The sequence below is a fragment of the Protopterus annectens genome, chromosome 4.part0, assembly GCF_019279795.1.
Source record: "Protopterus annectens isolate FY-2018-M chromosome 4.part0, PAN1.0, whole genome shotgun sequence".
NCBI classification, from domain to species: domain Eukaryota; kingdom Metazoa; phylum Chordata; order Ceratodontiformes; family Protopteridae; genus Protopterus; species Protopterus annectens.
Window position 1 is genome coordinate 608,005,294 of NC_056733.1, and position 25,456 is coordinate 608,030,749.

General features: G+C 40.8%; 1 protein-coding gene across 1 annotated transcript in view; it reads right to left on the bottom strand.

The window, feature by feature from the left end:
• Positions 1-25,456, bottom strand: part of DNAH10 (dynein axonemal heavy chain 10) — a 5,879,077-nt gene that overhangs the window by 4,284,264 nt on the left and 1,569,357 nt on the right. Inside the window, exon 17 of the mRNA XM_044069759.1 lies at positions 10,051-10,202. Within this exon, the coding sequence (XP_043925694.1) occupies positions 10,051-10,202 (152 nt within the window). The remainder of the gene's footprint in view (positions 1-10,050; positions 10,203-25,456) is intronic.

Here is a 25,456-nt window from a genome sequence, read left to right on the forward strand (position 1 = left end):
AAGTGCATGGCAGTTGTTGCAGCTCCCCTGAGACTGCACAGATTCTGGGTGTTTCCTTGTCTAGACAACTGGCTCCATTCTGCTTCCATTAAGCTTTTACTGATCCAAACCAAGGACTACTTGCTCCATCTGTGTCTCCAACTAGGCATTACAATAAAATTAAAGTTATGTACTCACCATAACTATGCATTTGTGCTGTCCATTTTCAATCTTCCTCAACTATTGGATATCGGATCTGACTTGGCCGCATTTACTAGACTCTCGGATCCTACTCCCAAGCTCCTCCCTTGACCCACAATGCCCTGGTCAATCTAAAATACCTCAGATCAAGTTCACTGCCTTATAAGCTTTAAGAAGAACTAACCATAGGCTAAGACAAAGTAAAAACTTTTAGTAGCAGTAAGTGGTGTTCAAACTTGAAACAGATGTTCTGCAATAATCGTAAGGTCACTCCAGGAGATAACAGGAAGGGGGATCAAGGGTGGAGAGTTAAGGAAGACTGACAATAGACAACACAGATGCATAGTTATGGTGAGTACATAACTTTAATATCTGATGTTGTCGTTTTCATTCATTTTTTAACTACTGGGACACAGTCTCCAGTTACACGTACCTTGGGTGGCTCTTATGGAAAGATATTCTGGAGTGCAGCAGAGCCAAAAGCAGCCCTGCTTCTGGAAGTCAAATCCAATTTCTAATGAGCAATAAAAGTATGAGCATTAGATCAGGTAGCTGCTGCACAAATATCATCAATAGAAGTTCCAGACCAAAAGGCAGAAAATGTAGCCATGGACCTGGTGGAGTGTGCTTTAGGAGACATGGTTAGGTTACAGGCCTTGCTGACTTTAAACAAAGGAAATGCAATCAGTAATCCATTAGGCTAGGGTAATTTTAAAAACAGGTGAGCCCAATCTATTTCAGGAAAAAGAGACAAACAATTGCACTGACTTTCTGAATTATTTTGTTCTATGGAAATAAAAATTTAGTTGCCTATGTACATCCAATAGGTGAAGCATGTATTCTCCTTTACTAGCAAAGTTGGGAAAGAAAACAGGCAAATTAATAACATGATTTATATTTGTTTTGGAGGCTACTTTAGGCAAAATGGTAACCCTATCTTTGTGAAAAATGGGATAAGGAGACTCAGAAGAGAGAACCTGGTGCTCAGAAACTTGTCTCAGAGATGTAATGGCCACTAGAAAGACAATTTTCTGGATAAAGATTTCAAGTCAGATTTAGCTGATGACTCAAAGGGTTTCTGAGTTAACCCTTGCAGGACGACTGTTAAAATCACAGGGGCTGGAAGGGGCCCTCACTGATGGCCTAAGCAAGAAAGTACCTTTGAGAAACACCTTGCACAATTTTGAAGAAGCTAATGAGAAAGCATTTTTGCCAGAATGAAAATTAGAAAAGGCTGCCAAATGCACTTTAATAGTAGAGAAAACTAGTTCCTTCTTGAAAAATAGATGCTAAGAACTCTAGGACAGCAGAGGTAGGAGTAGTGGAGGGGTCCAAATCTCTCAGTAGAGCCCAAATAGAGAATCTTTTCCATTTACTTTTGTAGATCTTTCTAGTAGAGGCCTTGTGTGAAGACAGAAGTATTTTTTGGACTGGGAAGGAAAGCCTGGGCTGTCTAACGATAAGTGGAATTGGAGAAACCATATGGCCAACTTGAGGCCTGTAACATCCAGATGATCCATCCCTGTGCAATGAGAGAGAAGGTCTGGACTGGAGTCTAGTATCCATGGTGGATAGTAAAGATGAGACCAAAGGACAGGGAACCACTCATGATGAGGCCAAAAGGGGGCAATGAGGATAACCATGCTCATCAACCGAATTGTCTTCTATAAAAATTTGGGAATTAGAGGCATCAGGGGACAAGCATAAAGGAGGGCCAAACGTGGACAAGAGCATCTCTCGGTAACTCCTCCAGAGGGGGGATTAGGGCAAAGAACCTGCTGCACTTGTTGTGGGGAGATACAAAGAGATTGCAGCAAGGTTGGCCCCATCAATGGAAAATCATATGTGCCACTGATCGAATGACAGGCCAATCGTGAGGCATCAGAATGGACCTGCTGAGTTTGCCGGCTAGCTTATTGATTTCCCCATTATGTACATTGCCATAAGAAAGTGGTTGGAGGAGATTTCCCACTGCCACACTCTCATTGCCTCAGGACAAAGGGGATAAAATCAAATGCCCCCCCCCCCCACCCATTTGTTGCTGTACACACCACAGGCATGTTGTCAGTTTGTATCACAATCATCCCAAGAGGAAGGGCAGCCTGGAAGAACACTAGGAGGACCACTCTCATCTCTAGTACAATGATGTGTGAGAATTGGTCTTTTCTGGGGACCATTTTCCTTGGACCATCCATCTCAAGAAATGCCCTCCCACTCCAGTTGGAAGGCATTCATGGTAAATGTTGCTACTGGAGGCAGAAGTACAACAGGGAGGCCTTAGAAAACTTCAGCTGACTGAATCTACCAACATAGTTGGTCTTTTCATACGCAAGTGAGTTTGACTGGAAATGACAAGGGATGGAAAATACTTGACCACTGAGCACCTAAGGTCCACTGAAGAATGCACATATAGAAATGGGTCATAGTAACTAAGGTTATGGCAGCTGTCATTGACCCTAGTGTTTGAAGAATCAGTCTGGCTGGGGAAGAACGAGTGCGCGATAATTTGTTCCACCTTGCACCTGATGGTCCTTACTTGATGTGGTGGAAGATAGGCTTATCTGATTGACTGCATTCAAATGAGCACCTATAAAACTCCAGGCTCTGAACTGGTTTGAGATGAGACTTGCAAATGTTGACTGAGATGCCTAGAGACTAACATAACTGCAGCATGTAGTCCTTGGATTTCTCTAGCAGGTGCTTGGTTGGGTTGCTGATGAGCCACTTGTCTAAGTATGGAAACACATAGAATCCTAGCAGTCTCAAGGGAGCCACTAGCACTACCATACATTTGGTAAACACCCTGGGGCTGTGGTGAGACCAAAGAGCAGGGTACTGACTAGCAGTGACTGGCCCCCTGCTGAAAGCACAGAAATATATATCATCATGATGTGATAGTATGCACCAAGAAAGGTCAGTGGAGCACAGCCAATCATTTTTGTGTAGAAACAGCAGAATGGACTGAACCATGACCATTAAGAACTTTGGCTTCTTCACAAACTGATTCAGTTTGCTTAGATCCAGAACTGCTCTCAGGTCCCTGTTTTTCTTTGGCACTAAAAATAATTTTGAGTAGCTTCTGAATTCTTTCTGTTCAGGTGGGATCACCTGGATAACTCTTTTGTTTAGCAGCTTTTGTATTTCTTGAGCTGCTGCTTCCTCTGACTGTTTGGGATGTCTGGAAGTCTTTTTCTTTTCGATGGGAGAATCTGGAAACATGGTATGAAATAACCTCCGGATACGATTTTTAGCACTCAAGAATCTTTTCAGTGATGCCCAGGCATATGGGTGCAAAGACAAGCACCCCTGACTGCCTCCAGAGGTGGTTAGTCTGGCAACCTTTCAGGAATGTTCAGAGGGCTTATCTGAACAGGAATCTCAGAAAACCTTTGTTCTGAGGGCTTCCTCTGTCATGAGAACAGTGTCTTCCACTTGAACTTTCCCCTGCCTCTGGGTGAGATATCCCCACATGAATCCTGGAAAGGACCCTGGGATTTACAGAACCGCATCTTCTTCCCTCCTTTTTGATTCCTGAAAAAGGATCATTGAGGAGGTAGAAAAGCATATCCTTATGGCAGGCACAGTATTTCCATCCTGTTCATTCTGGGGAAGCTGTTCCTTTACAGTAGGACCAAACAAAGATGTTCCATCAAAGGGAGCATTGATGAAAGAAGACTTAAAAGGCTCCTCAAAGTCGCTAAGCACATCCAGGCATGTCTCTTAACTACAATGCCTAAACCCACCGGCCATGAGGTACCCTCCGCAGCATGGGGAATAAGCCTTATGGATGCATTAGAGATAAATAAGAGAGTGGCCAGTTGTGAAGTAGACTTCATGTAGTCCTCTATGGACATGGACTCTAAGAGGGATTTGGAAAGTTCCTTAGTCAAATCCCACTGTAATCTTGTGAAATGTGCCAAGCAGTTTAGAGACCATAAAGCAAAGACTGCTGAGGTGAGAACACTCTTCACAAATCTGTCCAACAACCTGGACTCTCTGTCAGGGTGATGGACAGAGAAGGTCTACTCTGCAAGTTCCTTCTTTGTGGCTATCTCCACAACTATAGCATCAACAGGAACTTCTTTCCTCCAGTGTGGCCTATCCTGGGGGGGGGGGGGGGGCAAGAAATGTATCAGGATGACAGAAAATGGGTTCTGCAGTATGAAGTTCCTTCCACACCTGGCGAGAGACGATCTCTATAAGTTCATCTGCCAGGGAGTCACCCAAGATGTAGATGGGCTGGACCCAAAAGATTCCAAAAACACTGACTCCTGTTGGGAGGGGGTATCAGAGGACCAACCAGCTTTTTGCTTGAACATTTCTAGGATGTCTCTGAAGGAGATGTCATCTAGTGGAGATCTATGGGACCCCTCCCCTTCATCGAAGTCCATGTCTTTGGTGAAATACTTCTGAGGGGAGTCCATGTGTAGTCTTACATGTCCTCTTTCAGGACCGCCTCAGTGGGATGATCTAGAGAGGTATCCAAAGAAAGGGGAAAGTCCGTGAGGGGGACTGGCTGGATGCTTGACTGGGCTGGCTGTCCCTGTGGAATACGCCTGAGAGGAAAAGAGCTCAGACCCAAAGGAGGCAGGGCTGTAGGATCCAAACAGGAAAGAGCAGTCAAATCTCTCAGATGAGGAAAGACCCTCTCCACCACCTCAAAAGCAGAAGGACAGGTAGACACCAAAGCTATTCACACAAGAGCTGAAGTCAACATGTCCTAAGCCTGCCCAGACCTGTGTCTCAAAGGGGGAATTGGACCTGATCTGTCCATTGTCGAAGCTCCAAGGGGAAAGGATGGCTCAGACAACCTCAAAGTGGAACCCAAACCCCTCTGACCTCGCATCAACGCTTCAGCTCCAAGATTCATCTTCATCCAAAGGAATCGGTGCCAAACAAGTCAGGGAAGCAATCGGAGTCGAAGATCTAGTGGTCTTCAGATCCAAAACCGACACTCTTGGGTGTCTTGGATCTGAGTGCTCCTAAATCACTAGGCAGATGAGAGAAGAAGAAATCACAGCATGGAAAGTAGAATGGAGGGCTCATGGAGCCAATGAGAGACAGAGCTGAGATAACCACTATCTGAATCTGAGCTCTGAGGATCTGCCTCAAGAAAGGAGGAATGGAGCTGAGGAGAAATAGGTTCTATGGTGAACCCTGGAGAATGGGTTCATGGCGACTTAGCATAAGCAGCAGTCGGATCCAAGGGCATGAGATCAGAGCGTTTCCATTCTGCAATCAAAGATTTCAGATCTGATATTTTTGTAATCTTCTGCAGAGGTTCCAAAGAAGAAGAGAACCACCCTGTAGAGGGTATTCTCTTCTGTCACTAAGGGCCCTAAAGTTAAATGCAGCACAAATAAAGTAGTCAGAATTAAGATGTGAAGATCCAAGACAGGAGAGACACTCCCTGTGGGCATCAGAGTTAGGGATCTTAAGCCCACAGGAAGTGCATTTTTTAAAACCTGTTGACTTTTCAGCCATAACAACCAAAAACAACAACAATTAAATTTAGAAGGGGAAAAAAGGGGGGGAAAGAATATTTATTATTTTAACTATCAGCAATGGTAGGAAGAAAATACCCTCTACAGGGTATAAAGGAAAAAGGGTACAGACAAGTACCAACAATGGTACTGATAGCTACCAAAGGTAGAAGCCAAATAAGAAGAGCAGAAAAAGTATTACTAAAGAATTCCTGAGGTGGGTGATAGATAAGATTGTTAAGAAAAGTAATTCGGAAAAAAAAATGACTTACAATATGCAGAAAATATAACCAAAAAAGCTGTCAGAGAAGGATCTGCAGCTGTAGCATTATGGCAGCAAACAAGATCTGTGGTATAGCTAGTTGACTAGGGAGTTATGGATAGAAGCTGGAGCTTATAAGTTGGATCCAAGAGTCTGTTATATGAGGCTGAGTCGAACCTGAGGTCAGATCCGATACCCAATTATTGAGAAATGAATGAAAAGGGCAACATCAGATAAAAAGTTTGAGAGAGAAAATGTTAAATTGGATTTGCAGGAAAAGGCTACAACACCCGAAAAAGAACTCTGGGAAGGATCTGCATCTGGAGGGATATGGCAGCAAACAAGATCTGAGGTATAGCAGGTTGACAGGAGCATTACAGGTAAAGGGAGGAGCTCAAGAGTATGATATGAGAGTCTAGTAACTGTGGCTGACTTGGATCGGACACCCAATTGTTCAGGAATGAATGAAAAGAATAACATCAGGCCTTGGGAGAAGGAAGAATAAAAGGGCAGCCTCAAGAAACTTATTCTGCATGAATCCACCAGGCTATGTGTTGCTTGCAAATATTTGTAATATGAAAGGGTACTGTTAGAAGATGGTACCCTACTGACCACTGTACTGTTAAGAGTCCATTATAGAATCTTCATATGAAAATGTGTTAAAGGTATCAAAGCTATTGAAATTGCAATTGATCTGATGAGCTGTAACACCAGTCTGGCTGGAGGGGAATGAAGAGAAAATATGTGTGAGGTTTGATTTTGTAAAGTGTCTAGTCTCTGTCTGTGGCAAACTTGCAACCTGTGTCAGTGTATCTAGATGGGCACCAATGAACTCCAGAGGTTAAGCAGGGGAGAGCTGAGACCTGAAGTAGTTTATTGCAATGCCTAGTCTGAGACACAGATGCAGCAAGTTGTCCCTGGTTTGGATCAGTACAGGGTTGGTGGAAGCCAGTCATATAGATAAGGAAACATCCGGAATACATGCAGTCTCAGGTGAGCCGCAATCACTACCTTGCACTTAAACACCCTGGGGGCCATGGTATGACCAAAGGGCTGGGCTCTAAACTAATAGTGACTGGCTCCCAGCTGGAAGAATAGATATCTCCTGGAGTGCTTGTGTATCTTGATATCATAGTACGCATCCTGGACATCTATGGAGCACATCCAATCATCTTTTTGAAATAGTGGCAAGATGGACTGAACCATGAGCATCTGGTAGTTCGTGTTTCACAAACTTGATCCAGATTTCTGAAATCCAAAATTGGTCTTAGCACCAGGCAACAGGGTGACACCTTTTCCACAATGAGAAAGTGGTGTGCAACAAGCAAAAAATACAAAAAATTCATTTATTTCTACATTCAATGCCCATAGTAAAAATATAATGGATATTATTAATTAAAATTGGGCATTTATTAGGACAGATAAACAGCTAATGGAAAAAAATTGGCAATTTTCCTGATTTTGTATTTAGGCAAGATAGCAACCTTAAAGACTGGTGTGACAGTTTATTCCTCTTACATATGCAACCTCTGCAGAAAATGACAAAGTGTGGAATGTGTTCACAGTGCAAGTCTATTTTAGAATGTAACCAGGTGCACTTGGGTCCAAGTGTATTATAGTTTCTGGTCGCTTTTCTTGCCAAACAACAGGAGTGGTTTATGCTGCAAAATGCAGCTCTTGTCCTGCATATTATGTGGGAAAGGCAGTGAAAATTTAAACGACGGGTATATGAACATATTTAGGATATGCATAAACATAAAGAGATCCGTGCTTTAGTTAAACACTTAAAGGAATTCCCAAGCCACAGTTTTACATTTGTCATAATGGAACAGTTGCAAAAAAACCCGGGGGGGGGGGGCATGGGGTATTTTTTTTAGAACATAGAGAGCTGTGATGGATTTTACACTTGAATGTATCTGGTTATCCGGGGTTAATGATGTAGTGTCTATTTCTTGTGAGTTAAAATTAAAAATCTTTGATAGATAGTTATATATAAATATTTATATAAATGTTTTTTTAAATGTAATGTTAAAAGTATTTCATTTTAATATGTTGTTGTTTTATAATGCTATGTCTTTAAGAGTCAAGTGGTTGGGTTGGGCTATAAAAGAGTTTGCACATGATTTTTGAATGTCTGAAGAAGGCTGGTACTTTCTAGCCGAAAGCGCTTAATGGAATAAAGTTTTAAAAGTTGTGTTTTAAAATAGTGTGTTTCTTGCAAATTCTGCCTTCTGGATTATTACTATTTCACCAAAAGAGACATTCTCAAGCAGTGACCTGGGGAACCCTTCCCCTTCATCAAAGTCCGTGTCTTTACTCTTGGAGAGTCTAAGTGTCTCCTCTTACACATCCACATCTGAGGGGGCTCTTCAGTGGAAGGCTTTGGAGAGAACTGCAGAGTACTGAATGACAAGAGTTTCTAGGCTTGATCAGACCAGCTATCCTGATGAGACAAGAAGAAAAGACCCAGCATCCACAGTAGGCATTTCAGGATGGGTTGGCTCCAAGGGGGGGGGGGGGGGCAGGGATGTCTTTTCCACTGAGGTGGAGAAAGCTCTCTCCACTACATCAAATGCTGAAGCACTGGGAAAACCCAGTCTTGGGTGAAAGAATCCATAGAAGCCTGTACAAGATGGAACTCAATCCTCCCAGGCTTTAGTGTTGACACAGGGGTCGTAACCAAGCTGTTTAATGTTGAGACTCCAAGCATTGGAGTTGAACCCAGTCCCTGGATCCAGCACCAATGCTATGGCTACGAGACCCTTTCAGATCTGATAATGTTGGACCCATCTGGGTCAGAGATGGTGTCAGTCATAGAGGGCCAGGCCTTTGGATAAGACACAGATAAGCTCGGAAGTCTCAGGTCCAAAATCTCCAAAACCACAGGATAGATCAAAGTAGGAGTCTAAGGTTGGGGTTGTAGAAGAGGTAGGCTCATGGATCCAATGGGAGATGGAGACAGAGAGGGAATAACGCCCAACTGAATCTGGGTTCTAAGAAACTTTCTCATCATCCTATCCATATCCACTTTGGTTAGGCTCCTAGATGACCTGAGGGAGAAGGATGATGAAGGTGGACAGGATACCCGTCGAGGAATCTCCTGCAGGAAAGTGGAAGGCATCCATGAAGTTACTGGCTTCAGAAAAATCTTGGATGAGGCTTGTGGTTACTTAGACTTTGCTCAGGTCACATCCAAGGGTGCAGTCAGATCTAAGGATTTTGATCTGGTCAGATTCAGACCCGAAGAGGTTGATGGATCTAACATTTTAGACATTTTCTTGGGTGCAGCCGAGCCTAAAGAAATTGAAGGACAGCAATCAGAGGAACGCTTCCTTGATTCTTTGGTTTTGTCCTCTGCCTCTCCTGAAGGCTTTTTTTTTTAGAAAAGGCTGGAACTCTGGAGCCAAAAAAAGGAGACCTTTCAGAATCAGTTTGCTCTTCCTTTCTACCAGTGCCCTAGGGTTAAAACTAGCACACATGCCTTACTCAATATTCAGATGTCTCAGTCTCAGGCAATAAAGGGACTCAGAATGATTGAGTTTAGAATTTTGTTCCATCCACTGAGGAATAGAGAAAAAAGACAACATCAAATTAAAGTAGTTCTGTTAATTTCAATTTTTGAAAATGATAGCAAACTTACCTGAAGTGAGGGAATAGCATAAATAGAAAAACAAAAGCTATGTAATGTAGTTACGCAGTGCCACTGCAGCACAGTCTATTAACTTCATAATAAATGTATTTATTGGTATTTGTTTGCCGGGAAAGTCCACTGGGCCCAGAAACCCATTTTAGGTGGAAGCCCAGGGAGAAAAGCTCCATACAGTTAGTGATTATTTGCAGACAAGACATTTTAACACATTTGTAAATAACGAGAAAAAACGAGTGATTACAAGAATGTAACAGAGCAAATTCATAATCAATAAGTTTCCTAGTTGTTACATGTATAGGAATCACAAAGAAACAAGTGGCTGATTAAATGCTAGAGAGCAGTTTCATAGAATAGTATGTTTATGGTTGTTACAAATACAAGAAGAAAATTATTTAAACTGACAGCTTGTAAGAAAAACAGGATAGCAGTGTTGACCATTATTCTCAGAATATAAAGAGTAGTCAAGAAAAAATTACCCAGAGAGTTCCAGTTCAATCTCTTGTATCCTGTTCTCAGCACTTTACTGAGTTCTTGAGTATGTTCTTCTAAAAGCTGTGTCTCTGCATCGTTCAGCAATCCAGTTAATGAATGATAGTGTTCAACCATTTGTTTCAGTCCATCTGTATATCTAAAATAAAATAGATAAATTAGTATACAAGGCAAAAGAATATTGAATGAGGTACTCAACAGTTATGTGAGGGTACTCACCATAATGGATACCTGATTACTAGGATGACTGCTGCAGGAAGTCATACATAATGGGGTTAAGATGTTTTTTCAGCAACTGGACATCCCTGTGCCACAGAGGTACAGTTTCAAGCTGTGGCCGATGAAGTGCAATGCCACAATAAAGACAGTGCACTGTGCATCTCTATTCCGTTCTGGTATCCAGAAGAAACAAAGGTATCTGCCCTTGTGGTAGGATGAAGCAGCCTCAGAAACATAATGAAGCAGTCACAGATCTACAACAGGGCAATGCATTTCTTATTCTCTATTCAAGCTGTCCCTCATCTGAGGATGGAGAAGAAATATCTCCACAAACATTATGTGCAAGTAAAAGTAAAGTAGCAGAGATGATGGAACCCATAACACTGCACATGGTAAAGACATAACAGAAAGGGCTCAATGCATCAGGTGATATATGAGGGGAAATACCGCTGTGGGTTCATAAAGTACAGTTGTGCAAGTAAACTTACCACAACGTACAGTTGTGTAAGTAGATTTACCATAACAGTAGATGTCCGAATGAACACTGCTGCAGCAGCCCAGGTTATATGGGTAGAATACAAAAGCTTGGAAAAGAAAAGGAGGAGGAAGACGTATCAGAGTACAGAAGCTCCTGGAGAATAGTGCTAGCAATGCCTGCTCTGGACCTAGAGAAAGAATCTAATGTGTAGATGACCAGGTAGCTGCCTCTATTATACTTCTAGAGTCCACCCCTTTTCAAAAAGCCAAAGAAGTCGCCAAAGTCCTGTTAGAGGAATTCCTCTATAGCTGGATAAATTCCTGGCATACTCCTGGGTTCATCTTCTATTAAAGGAAGTCAGTTTGCTCTGACAGAATGTAAGTAGCCTTGTAAAATCCCAGTCTGCCACAGCTAGTCTGAAAAAGGAGATAAAATCTGTTTTTCTGATTGTTTCATGTACTACATCACTGTGGTATTGCTTGTGATTATTAGTAGAGAGCCTGGAACCCAAAGATGATTTAAAGCTTTACGACCATTTATCAGAGCCATCATTTGCTTGGCAATTTTATGTTTCAGTCTATTCTGCTTGTTCCACAGACCCTGAACTTTTACCCCTTTGAATACAGCTATCCAAGCAAAGTCTGAGACACCTGTGCGTATAGACTGAGTAGGATCTGGAAGGGAAAATAGAAGTCCTAGGGTGAGAAATAAGTGATTAATCCCCTTCTTATAAATATCAGCACTATAATCAGAAATGATAATGCTGTTGATGTTGGGTCCAAACTAATTTGGGGAACCACTGAATTTTCCTCATGTGAAGTTTGGCTAAAGAAATCCTGAGAATTGTAGAGACCATGAAACCCAGAATCCTTCCAAGGCAGATGCCAGAGACTGACTGAAGAATATCAGAACTTGTTCCTTGTAAAAACTCTACTTGTCTTGAGGAAGAAAAGCCATCATGAGGGATGTATCCTGAATATATCACAGGAACACTGTCCTGTAAGTCAAAATGAGAGATTTATTTTTTACGTTCACCTGTAACCACAGACTGAGAAAAAAGGTTTCTTACCCAAACCAGAGATTCTTGATAAGCTGTAAAAGAATATGCAAAAATAAGGCCATCATCTAAATATGGGAAAATGTGAACGCCTTGCAATCTGCAATGGGTTATTACCAGTGCACAATATTTTGTAAAGTCTCTTGGAGTTGCAGTCAAGATAAGGCAGGGAACTGATAATGTAAACCAGGCACTGAAAAAAATGTAAAATACATCTGAAAACGTTAAAAACTGGCCTAGTATACTGTAACAGTGAATTAATAATGAACATCAGACAATGCTTGAACAGATCACTGCTGCAGCAGCCTGAACTATATGGGTCATATCTTGCCAAGGATATGACAACTTGCCACCTTGTGAAGCTTAAGAGAACCGTCTACACACCCCAACCACTGAACAGCTTGTGGAGAATGATATAAAGTCAGTGGTCAGGGTGCTAAACCTCTACAGCTTTCTTGCCTCAGAGTAAGGCAAGCTGGACCACTGCACACAAATATATGTTAAGAGAAAAAAAAATGGAAAAAATATCCACACCCTGGCATAAATTATAATAAAGTACATGGGATGGAGGTAGTATTATCCTACTGCTACAGTGACCTATTTGTACATCTAGTGTTACAGTAAGTTACTTATACAACTGTACTGTGTTCACCATTAGATCACTATTACATTAGCTTAACCTATAAGACTAGAATACGAGAGCTTAAAGAAACAGAGAAAGAAGAGTGATCAGAGTGCAAGTCCAGGAGCAGTAGCAAAATAGTCCTAGCAAAGCCTTCTCTGGACCTAGAGAAAGAAACTAATTTATAGTGTTTGCTGAAAGTATGGCTATATGGCCAAGATGCATCTCTGGTATATTCCTAGAGACCACTCCTTTCCAAAAATGCACAGAAGCAGCCAAAGCCCTAGTACAGTATGTTTTACCCATATCTGGAAGTGACTTGTTATGGTGAGTAACAAAACGCAGCAGCATGGGACAGCCATTTAGAAACTGTCTGCTTTGACACTGACTGCTCTTTTTGTTTTCTTCATAGGAAATAAACAGTTGATCAGAATTTCGTAAGGTTTTTGGCATGTCAGTGTAGTATCTGCTGCATGTGGACATCCAGAGTGTGTAAAATTCTCTCTCTCCTATGTTTTGTTTCTGCATAGAAAAAAGGGTGATGTATAGCCTGGCTCAAGGTACACTCTGAAATCACTTTAAGCACAAATGAAGGGTATGTTCTCAAAGTTACATTAGCCTTGTGAATGATTAGATAAGGCTAAATTAACACTATTCACTATTGTCTCTGCCAACAACACCATGATAGAACAAGCAAACCACACAAAATTACTGGGTGTCATCACAGATGACCACTTGAAATTCAGCCACCATGCATAATGCAGTTAAAAAAATCCACAAAAAACTAGATACATTATTGAGAGTAAAAATCTATCTAACTCGCATAGCCAGATGTATTGCCTCTACTTTCTTACTGCCATCTCTCCTCTATGCTACCACAGTTTTCACTAAACTTCAAGTCTCACAACCGTCCATACTTGAGCAATGTTATAATAAAATAGCCAAATTTGCAATAAACTACAGTAATACAATGCATCACTGCCCAGCCCTCAGAAAATTAAATTGGTTAGAATAACCACATTACCTACCCTTTTCTCAGCTAATTACAATACACAGACTTCTCTATAAGCTAGACAATTGCCCAGCCTGTAACACCTTAACACAATATTACCCCTCAACAGAAGTTTATGCTCTAGACAAAAAACATTAATCACTTTAACCAAATCTTCTAATACTGCAGATGACTCTCTACATACAAACACAGTATACCAGCTATGGAACCATATCTCACTACCACTGAATTCCATTTAGAATGAAAACTTTAAAACACAACTAAAACTTCTCCTATCAAATCAATGGATCTGCTCTTGTATATCTCGGAGATAAATGCCACTGCTGTCTCCAGCTGGCCATATCATTAAACCATTCCTCTTCTTCCTGAATCATATACATCAAAACAAGTGTTCATCATTGCCTGAGCAATTTTAATAGCATCTCCCAGCTATATTAATTTTTTTGTGACATTGCTCATCCCCACTTCTATACTTCTAGTATAAACCTTATTATAGCCCTGTTGTCTCTGAACCTGCTTTACACCCCAACCCTTAACTATAATATTAACATTTACTGCCCTATTTTCCCTCAACTAAATTTCTTTGAATTTCTAATCACTAACTGCATGATCTATTATCTATCAGACAAACCCACTAATATACTTCTTCAGTTCCTCAGTATTCAACATCTACTAATGCATAAGTATCTTTTATAAAGTAACAGCAGCCTCTACTTTCATATGAATGTAATCTAATCAGCAAATGCACCTGTAATTGTTAACGTGTATTATTTAATGTCTATTCATGTATATTACTGAATGCATATTTAAAAGTGTCTGCTAAATGTAGGAGATTGATTTTATCCCCAGCCTATGCTGAAAATGGATTTTGATTAAACCCAGTCAGAAAACCTGGTAAAAAAAAAACAAATGAATAAATACATAAACAAATCACCATAACAACTTGTAACCTAGATACTCTTCCTATAGTGTCAGTGCAATAAGGAACCCTGTTTTCCAAGATAAGAACTTCACATCAGCCTTATGACCAGGTTCAAAAGAAAAAAAAGTATAAGTTTCCCCAGAAAAGAACTAAGATCCCAAGAAGGAGCCAACTGTCTTCTGGATGGCTGGATATGTAAACCCCCTTCTATAACTGCTTCAAATGAGGTACTGCAGAAGGGGAGGTCAACTGGCAGGCAACCAGAGATGACCAACAGATGAACCTTGATAGAACAGTAAGAAAGGGGTCAGTGGATAACTCACACAAAGAATGTAAAAAAAGAGGAGTGCAGGCCTGAAAATTGTTTAGTTCTTACTTTTGCACCAACTAATCTTTTCCACTTAGCCAAATATTTTCCAGTAGCAGGTTTCTTTGCCTCCTTTAATATCTGTGCCATGTCATCATAATATGGATGCCTAAAAGGTATTAAAATTCTATCATCCAGGCAGTTAGATGAAGAATTATAGGTTTGGGTGTATTACCTAACTCCTGTCCTGTATAAGTAAGTGCATGCTGTGAGGAAACTTGTGGTAAATGTCCTTAGCCACTTTCAAAAGAATGGAGAACCACTGTTGCCTGAGACAAAAAGGAGTCACCACAATTCTTCTGGGATAGTCCTTCTGTATCTTTAGAAGAATCCTGGTAATTTGAAGAAAGGGTGGAAAGGCATACAAAAACATTCCCAACCATGGGAATAGAAAGGCATCTGTCTTTTTAGCCCTTGTGCAAGGAGTTCTGAAGTAGAATTTCTTTAAATGTTTGCTGGGAATGATGGAAATAAATCTATATGAGGAGATCTTCATAGCTGGCTCAATTCCTGAAAGACTTTCAGGTTTAATTTCCATACACGAGGAATCGGTTCTGGTCCTGCTCAGCTTGTTTTCAAAAATGTTCTGCTCTGATGGAATGTACTTTGTTATAGGGATATAATGTGCTGAGTTGCTAGTTCCCATGCTACCATAGCCAGTCTGTAAAGGAGGTAGAATCTAGTTCTCTCCTGTTTGTGTAAGATATTACTGCAGTGTTGTCCGTGATTACTAGTAGAGGGTTTGGAACCCAAAAAACAATTTAGAGAATTGAAAGGAATTGTAAAAGCCATAATTTCTTTGACATTTCTGCATTTCGGTTTCTCTTGTTTGTTCCACAGATTGTGAATTTTCACCCCTTGGAAAAAGCAGGTTTGAGACGTTCATAGTTAAAGACAGTAGGAAGGATGGAAGGGAGAAAGGGAAAACTGGGCTAAGAGATAACTGGTCCATTCAAAACAGTAACTCCCTTTCAAATCCAAGTACTAGAGTTTGAAATGATAGGGGGTGGTGATGTTGGTTCCAAACTGGTTTGAAGAAGCATTGTATTTTCTTTATGTAAAGTCTGGCCAAGATGACTGCACACTGATCAATGGGCATAATTTCAGTTCTCCTAGTGTGGAAAAAAACCTAAGAGATAGGGGCTAGTAATTTGGGTCTATATCATAAAATTGAAGTTGCAAAACTTCGAATTTTATAATATCGAACCCAAAACCTCAAAGACTGACAACAGCAAAGCCGCAGAACATCAAACCCGCAGCTTCACTATTTCCTCCACTGTGGTGCGATCCCAGAGTTGGTATTTTTAAGTTGGGGGGGTGTGGGGGCACAGCCCCTCACATTAGAAATAGATTGTGGTGTTTGCATGTTTTGTGTTTTGTGCTAGAACAGAGATTTTTTTTCCCAGGGAAAAAAATCGTTATTCTCAGTCTTCGGGGTTTTTAACTTTCGTGCCTTTGGGTTCAATATTATAACATTCGAAGCTCTGCAACTTTGATGATAATATATAGACCCCAGTCATTCTGTTAGCTTTAGTAACATTCAGTTACTGGCTAGTAAGTACACTGCCTGGATGCCAGCAAAGAAGAAACTTAAGAGAGCCTGAAAGAAAATAAACTAGAGAAAGTGAAGAGAAAACACTGACTGTGAAGAATCCTGCCGATGTTGAGTAAAACGCAGTTCAAGCTCCAGCTTTGATAGAAGAGATGGCTTCCAGTAACTTAAGAGGAAATATAATGTACTCAGTGCTTATTATAATAAATGAAATATGAGAGTATATCAACTCAAATAACAAAAAAGCAAGAAAAAAATGGAATAAACTGATAAAAACTACAAAAATCAGAGGTCAAAATGAAGAAAAGGCTGGGTGAGTATGAGACTTCTCAAACAGAACAGTTTAAAAATGGCAGAGTTAGAGGACAAAGCACACAGAGAAAACCTGAGATTTTCTGTTGTATCAGAGAAACTGGAAGGAACAGACTGTATTCATTTTATGAAAGCAGAAATCCACTGCAGGATTTGTTAATGAAAAAGCACATTGAGTGTATTCTACAAAACTGGCAAAAAGAAAGCAGGCAAAATCTGTATTGGTAAAGATGCAATTATAGGGTCATAGGTTTGTAGGTGTGTACTAGGCTAATGGCCCTGGTGCCTTTACAAGCCTAGCCAATAGGATTAACCTGGCATCATGCTACCCAACCTTAGTTCCCAGGGCCTCTGCCGAGTAAAGCCACTGAAGTGATCCCAGGGGTGAATTTTCTATTTCCCATCCACTCATCAAGATTTCTCTTGAAGAGGGCCAGTGAGGTGCTCTGCTTGACATGCATGGGAAGTCTGTCCCATAGCATGGGTATTCTCTGGGTTATAAACCTGTCCCTCCAGCATGTTTTGTTGATTGTGGTAATGAGGTTGAGGTCTCTGGAGCGTGTGGTGCAAATGGATTGGGATTTCTTTAGATGTAGAATTTCTAACAGATCTGGGTCAGACATGGCTTTGTAAGTCAAGCAGAGATCGCCTCTAAGTAAGCGATATGAGACAGAGAATAGTTGGAGTTTTTTGAGTCTGTCCATATAGGATAAATGTTTGAGGCCTGGGATCCTCTTTGTGAGGTACTTTTGTGGCCTCTCCAGTTGTTGCAGGTGTTTAATGAGGTACATGTCAAATGGGACATTGTACTCAATGACTGGCCTAATTAGGGAAGAGTAGAGGGAGACAATGACCTCTTTCTTCCTGGATACAAAACCCTTAGTAATGAGATGTGCCACATAGGGGGGACTTTCTGACCACAGTGGCAATGTGGTGGTCAAAAGAGAAGTTGCTGTCAACCTGTATTTCCAGATCTCTTATAATGCCTTCTGTGTTCAGTGGACTACCATTGATGTGTTAATTCATGGGAACCAGGTTTTTCCCAAAGGGGAAGATGACACATTTTTTGGCATTGAGCTTAAGGCCACGGTTCTGACACCAGTTGTTGGTCTCAGTGAGGCCTTTCTGTAAGATGTCGACATCACTTGGGGAGTTAATAATAGCTCACAACTTGCAATTGTCTGTGAACTTTGTCAGCCAGAGTCCCGTTGTGTTGGCCTGGACTTCACAGTAGTAGATACCAAACAGGAGAAGACACAGGATGAAACCCTGTGGGACACCACTTGTGACTGGTCAGCAGTCTGACTAGGAGTCAGCTACTTTCACACTGTGAGTTCTATCTATGAACCAGTTTGCAACCCACCTACTGATATAGGGGTTTATGCCTAGCTTAGTGAGTTTTTCTATGATTCCTGAGTGGGGAACGGTATCAAAGGCCTTAGCAAGATCAAGGTAGGCTGTATGAACCACCTTGCCTTTATCCACAGTGCTGGTGACTGACTCAAAGAAGTTGACCAAGTTGAGCAGGCATGATCTACCCTTCACAAAACCAAACTGTGTGGGATCTAGAGTTTGGAGATTCCCTATATCCTTGTTTATTAGGTCATTGATGATGCATTCCATAGCTTTGCATATCAGATTCGTCAGGCTAATGGGGGGATAGTTCCCAAAGTCTGTAGTCACTCCTCCTTTGTGGAGAGGGATGACTGTGCTCCATTCGGTAGGGACAAAGCCTGAGGTGAGGCTGTGGTTGAACTGGGCACACAGGTGAGGTGCCAGTTCACTCTGTAGTTCATGTAAAACACACCCAGGGATATTGTCAGGTCTCATAGAAGCTGTATTCTTAGGCTTGGACAGTGCTGTTTTATCCTGTGCAGTAGTACTACTGGGTGCCTGGCAATCTATTGGTATTGTCACTGGTCCTTTGGGGGGGGGTAAAGTTGGCACTGAATCTGTCGGCCAATATATTGGCAATATCTGTTGGCTTGATATAGGAAGTACCATTGTGCAGTAACTCAGATCAAATCTGGGTATTACCATAGAGAATCTTTACATAACTATAGACGGCATTGCGGTTGTCTTTACTATCTGCTGCAATTCTAGTTTCATAGCTAGCTTTAGAGGATTTGATGAGGGATCTCAACATTTTGTTGAGGCTGATAAGGGAGTTTTTCCAGTCTTGGGACTTCACCTTATTCCACATCAGTTTCCTCCTTCTGCTGTAGAGTTTGTTTATTGCAGAGGACCACCAAATTGACTTCCTTTTTTTGGAGGAGAGCATCTTGGTTCTATTGGGTATGGCGAGATCCATGCATTTGTGTATATGTTCATACAGTGCATTGGTATAAGATTTGGCAGTCATGCAAATATTATCTATTTGCATGAGTGCCATGAAGTTAGCCACCTCTGTTTTTTGAAGCCCAAAGTTAGCTTTGCAGAAGTTTTTCATGGTGGTTACCTTTGTGTGTGTGTGTGTGTGTGTGTGTGTGTGTGTGTGTGTGTGTGTGTGAGGGGGGGGGTGGATTTCCAAGGTGATTAGTTTGTGGTCAGATCTAACCAGGGAAGTGTTGACTATTGCTATAGAGCAATGGTCGCCCATGTTAGTAATGACCAGGTCAAGGATGTTGTTACCTCTAGTGGAGGTACGAACGAGGTGGTCCAGGACATTGGAATTAATGAGTTCCAGGAAATGTTGGGCAAGTGTACTGGTATATGAGTAGTTTTCGCAGTTAATGGAGGGATAGTTGAAGTCACCCAGTATGAGAGTGTTAGATTGGACCCTAATATTTTCCAGGGTGCTTAGGAACGTGGACTCTGAGTCTTGGGACATGGTTGGGGACCTAGAGCAGGCTACGACCTGAATCTCTGTCTCACCCAATGTTAGCTGCACCTGAAGTATCTCTGATGCGTTATGTTGGGCTACCAGTCTGGAGGTGTGTGCATCCTTTATGAATATGGAAACACCACCGCCTTTGGAGCTATGGTCCAAGTCTTGGGGCCAAAAGGTGTGGAATGAGTTATAGTCTGGTAGTGCAGGGGGTGCTTTCTGCTGCCTTGAACCAGGTTTCTGTTACAGCACAAATGTCGATGTTCACCATTTTAAGGAGTGCTTCGAGTGAGTGCATTTTGAGATTTAGACTTCTAGCATTGCGCAGCATGACCCTCAGATTGCATTTGTTTGTAGCTGATATGGTCATAATTTGATCTTTGGAACAACACCTAAAAAAGGCACTATAGGGGTGGCAAGAGCCTTGGCCAGTATTCGGAAGCCCAGGGGTGACAGATGCAGGCCATCTCTGACAAAGCATCAAGGTCTGTCAGTCATGTCATTCCAGGCAGGCAGATACTGGTTCCCCTTAGAATGACACCAGAAACTTAGCCAATTGTTGAAATCAATAATTTTCTGCTTATACTGTGGTATCATTCTGGGTGATGGTAGGATCCTGCTCAGGGCAAGAGTCATACCCACCTGGGCTACATAATCCGAGAGCTCCTCCATGTCTCTTTTCATGTAGTCCAGAGATGTACGTCTCAGGTCATTCACACCCACATGTACAATGACAGAGTCATATTTGTACCTGTTGTTGAGGGACATGAGTGTGTGCATTATGTGGTGGATCCTGGCAACTGACAGGCAGCTGACTGTTACTTTCTCCTTATTCAACCTAATGAGTGGGACATCAGTGTGCCTCACTATCGAGTCACCTATAACTAGTGTGTTGGACATGTTGTTTTGCCTTAAGGGCTTTGGTTGAGTGGCACACTGTTTAGGAGAGTTATGTGTCTCATGATTAGTGCTGTGTTGTGGTGGCCGAGTGCGTTTCTGCCTTGGAGGTCTCTGCTGTTTGGGTAGATTTTTATTGACAGCCTCCATGAAGGTGAGTGTAGGGTTTGTGTTTTTATATGAATGCAGTACTGGTGTGTGTTCCGGAAGGCTATGTGTTCCATGTAATGTGGTGCAAGTGTTGACCTTCTCCTCTTGACCAGCTATCCCGGTCTTGGCTGGAGAGTGTGTGGCTTCCAATTTGGATATATAAGTGCATCTCTCACAAGTCTGAGTGCTGGGAGATAAGAGGAGAGGGTTGTCACTGTACATGAGGCAGATGCTACATTGCCTTAGGATGCCCAAGTTCACCAGGTTAATAGGAGAAAGCACAGGGAACTAACCTTTAGACATGCCTGGAGGGGTGGGCATTAATAATAAGTACTGGAGCTGTTTCCTTGTAGAACGTTTCATGCTGGTAGCACTTTTGTGTACTGCAATAATTGCTACAAGTAGTATGGTAAAGTGCTAGACTAATAAGCTAGTAAAAGTGCAGGAGAGGAAAGAACTAGCAGATCTAAGGAAAAATTGAAAAGCAGACTTTGGCACCGCTCAGAAGCTTACAAACAGTCTTGGATACAGCAAATCTGTATCTGGACTAGACTAGTTACAGGAAAGGAGGGAAACAAGTGCAAACGCCTGCTTTTAAAACAGAAAGTTGAAAGAGATGGAAAAAGATGCACAAACAGTCAATAAACTACAATTTCTGGGCCAGAAACCACTCCTCTTGTAGTAGATAGGCTATCTAGGGCTTACCATTCTCACTGATAAGCTAGAAGGCTTCCTCCAACACAGAGAGGCTTGGGGGCTCAGAAGCTTACAAACAGTCCTGGATACAGCAAATCTGTATCTGGACTAGTCTAGTTACAGGAAAGGTGGAAAACAAGCCCAAATGCGAACTTTTAAATCATAAAGTTGAAAGAGTTGGAAAAAACTGCCTAAACGGCCAATAAACTATAATTTCTGTGCCAGAAACCACTCCTCGTGCGGCAGGCAGATATGCTACCTAGTGCTTACCACTCCCACTGATAAGCTGGAAGGTTTCCCGCCAACACAGAAAGGCTTGGGGGGCTCAGAAGCTTACAAACAGTCCTGAATACAGCAAGTCTGTATCTGGACTAGACTAGTTACAGAAAAGGCAGGAAACAAGCTTAGAATTTTTGTTTACAGAAAGAGATGGAAAAACTGCCCAAACGGCCAGTAAACTACAATTTCTGGGCCAGAAATCACTCCTCTTGTGGTAGATAGGCTACCTATTGCTTACCACTCCCACTGATAAGCTAGAAAGCTTCCCTCCAACACAGAAAGGCTTGGGGGGGGGGCTCAGAAGCTTACAAACAGTCCTGGATACAGCAGATCTGTATCTGAACTGGACTAGTTACAGGAAGGGATAGATACAGAGACTGCCACTTCTCTGGAACAAGCTATACCATATGTTCATAGAAGGTTACTAGGCTAACAGTTCTATTGCCATTACAACCCTAGTCATATTTATCCTGAGTTGCTCCAATTGTCAGTGGTTAGGTGAGTGAAGCTTGCAGAGATAAGGGTCTATGGTAGTTAATATCAACTTCTTCTGTCCAGGAGGGACATCGGCGCCACCTCAGGAGTGAATTTGCGAACAACCATCCACTGATCTAGATTACATTTGAAGAAGGTCAGGGAGGAGCTCTGTTTCAAGTGAATTGGAAGCTTGTTCCAGAGAAGTGGCAGTCTCTGTATCTATCTCTCTAGCATGACCTATTCACGTCAGAGGCTAGGTTAAGATCCCTGAGGTGCATGACCCTCGTGCAGTTTGATTTACGAATGTGTAGCATTTCCATCAGGGCCAGGTCAGAGACTGCCCTGTTAGCTATTCGCAGGTCACCCCTTAGCAACCTGTAGGAGACAGAATAAAGTAACAGGGCTTTCAGTCTTTCTGCATAAGACTCATTTTGTGTACCATGTACTTTCTTGGTTAGAAAGCTCTGTGGTCTCCCAAATTATTGCAAGTGTTTGGTGAGGTACCTGTAAAAGGGAGCATTTTACTCATTTACTGATCTGATGAGGGCCACGTATAATGGAATTATGACATCCTTAGATCTAGATGTGATGCCTTTACTTATAAGATGTGCTACACCGAAGGATTTCCTTACTACTGTGGATATGTTTTGGTCAAAGTTCATATTGCTATCAACCAAAGTACTCAGATCACATACCACTGAGTCTACCCTTACGGGGCTTCTGTCTATAATGTAATTAGCAGGAATGTCAGCTTTCCAAAAGGGAATAATAATGCTTTTTTTTTGTTTTTGCTGGGCGAGGAAAGAAAACCTACATTTTTTTGTCTGTGACTTGCTGAGAAAGTTGCTTTCTGTTTTACCTACTCCATTTTGTTTTCTGTTGTAAGAAATCTGCTTGGCCTGGTGTTTTTTGTTCTATGTGAGATGTAAACACAAATTATCTAGGTCGCACATTTCCAAACTGTGGGAGAAGGGCAAGGTATTAGAAACTGGAGACAGTAGAGCTTTTGTGGAAAATGATTATTAACTGTACATCAGGGAGAAGAGAAGTAAATTTATCCCAGCAATCAAGAAATGCTGAGAAGCAGTTGTGAGATTCATGTTGCTGTATCCAGCTGTCTTCAGAGTTTTTTTTTTTTCCTGGATGATCAAAGACATTTTTTTGATACAGAACAGACAAAGGAGGAAATACAAAAGTTTGTCCAACAAAAAGTGATTCAACAAACAGAAGGGCAATGTGCTTCTCATTCTTCTGACAATAAAGCTCATGAAGAGACTTTGCCAGTGAAACCTTTTCCAGTGTTATAAAAGGAAAATGACTGAGAGACAGAATAAAGCACAGGAGTTGACTAAGAGTGCCATGGACAGGAACTAGAGTCTGGTGTTGGGAAATGGAAATGAATAGTATGAAGACCAGCAACATTGAAATTAGTGAATAAATGTGAGATTATAAAGCATTAATCATACTTGTAAAATATGTCTTTACAAGAAAACTTGTCCAAGAAAGACTGGACTTTTGCAAACTTTTGTTAAACTTGGATTCTGATGAAGTCCCTCTAAGCTTTGGGATGAAAGCACTTAACTAGTGGATTTTACTGTGTTTTTACATTTGATCATTACATTAAAGGTTGGTTTTCCAATGGCTGTCTTTGGCTCAAGGTTGTTTTTTCACAGTTTTTTGTTAATCTTGTAGGTGGACTGAAAAACGTAAACTCTACTTCATGTCATTAATGTTTAGAAGGACACTAAAAAGAAAACAAAAGTAAGCCAAATAATTTTTGTTATACAGTATTTGTATAAAACATTTCATGATATACATTACATGTTATATAGTAAAACAGATTTGTGCAGTACCAATACTTAAAAAGTCAGAGATATGTTCAGAAAAAAAAAACACTTGTAACCATAAAAACTGAACGTAAATGTTGCAGTGTTAAAAAACATGGTAATCCAAAATGAAAAATGCAATCTACTTTAATAACAATAAAACACATTTATTGCGTGCTTTGATCCCTGAAACCAAGGGACTTCAACAGAATGACCAGTTAACTGACAAATCAATGTTATATACAAAAATCCAAGTCGTGTGATCCAATTAGTTAAACAACATTAATCAAACCTCCAGTTCATGTAAAGCAACAGTCCTTAAAAAAGTATTAAAATTACAAAACTCTTGAAACTGGCAATTACAGACTTCTGTAGTGCTCAAATAGCTAAAAATCATATTAATATTGAAAAAAGGTCCGGTAATGAAATTATATAGTTTAATTCATCAAAAGTTAAGCACTAGTTGAATTGAAATATGGTCATTTAAACCAGGCTGGTCTAAGGCATCAAGCTTCAACTGCCAGCATATTTCTCTGTGTTCCAATTTTGTTGCCCAGTTTCCACCACAAGGATTCATACTCACTTGCTCCAAAATTGCAAACCCAAATCGGATTTTACAGAAAGGAAACTGTGGAAGTAAAGGGACAGTTTATATTGCAAAATATTTAGGGTGTTCTGTTTTTTATATAGCAAAATTGGAAAGGGGCTTGCATAAAAGAATATATGAACACTTATATGACATTAAGAAGAACCTGAATAATGCCCTATCCAAGCTTTTGCTATCAAATGACCACTATAGTAGATATGAGTTTGCAGTTTTGGAACACGTGAGTATGAATCCCTGTGGTAGAAAATGGGCAATCAAATTAAAACACAGAGAAATGTGTTGGCAGTTATTAACACCTTAGACCACCCTGGTTTAAATGACTGTATTTCAGTTCAAGCAGTGCTTAAATTCAGATAAATTAAACTATAAAATTCTATTAAAGGAGCTTTTTTCAATATTAATATGATTTTTTAGCTATCTGAGCATTACACAAGTCTGGAATATAATTACTTCTTTCAAGAGTTTTGGAATTTTAATACTGTTTTTTTAGTACTGTTGATTTAAATGAGCAAGGGGTTTGATTGATGTTGTTTAATTAACTGGATCGCATGACATGGATTTTTGTATATAACATTGTTTTATCAGTTAACTGATCATTCTGATGAAGTCCCATATTTTCAGGGACAAAAGTGCTCAATGGAATGTCTTTTATTATTATTAAAGTAGACTGCAGTTTTCATTTTGGAGTCCCGTGTTTTTAGAACTGCAATATTTACATCCAGATTTGTGCAGTATGTAGTCATGGATATCAAAACTGGGGGGTGAGTATGAGCCTTTTCAGTGATTGTTACATGTGATAAAGATTCTAAAGTAAACAAGCACTTTTTAGTGTAAGAAATATGGGCATTACAATGTAAAAAGAGAAGAAAGGCTACACAAAATCATCTTTAATTTAATATGCTATAATCTTGGATTGTTGGGTGGGAATGTGGTATAAAAATACACCGATTATAATATATATCCAAAAACAAACGATATTGGGGAAAAGAGAACCACCGGTGTGTAAAAACAAAGTCAAAAAGTAAAAATGAGAAATACAACCAGTGGTACACAGCAGAGGTAGATCCAAGTCGTAGTTTAATGTATAGAATAA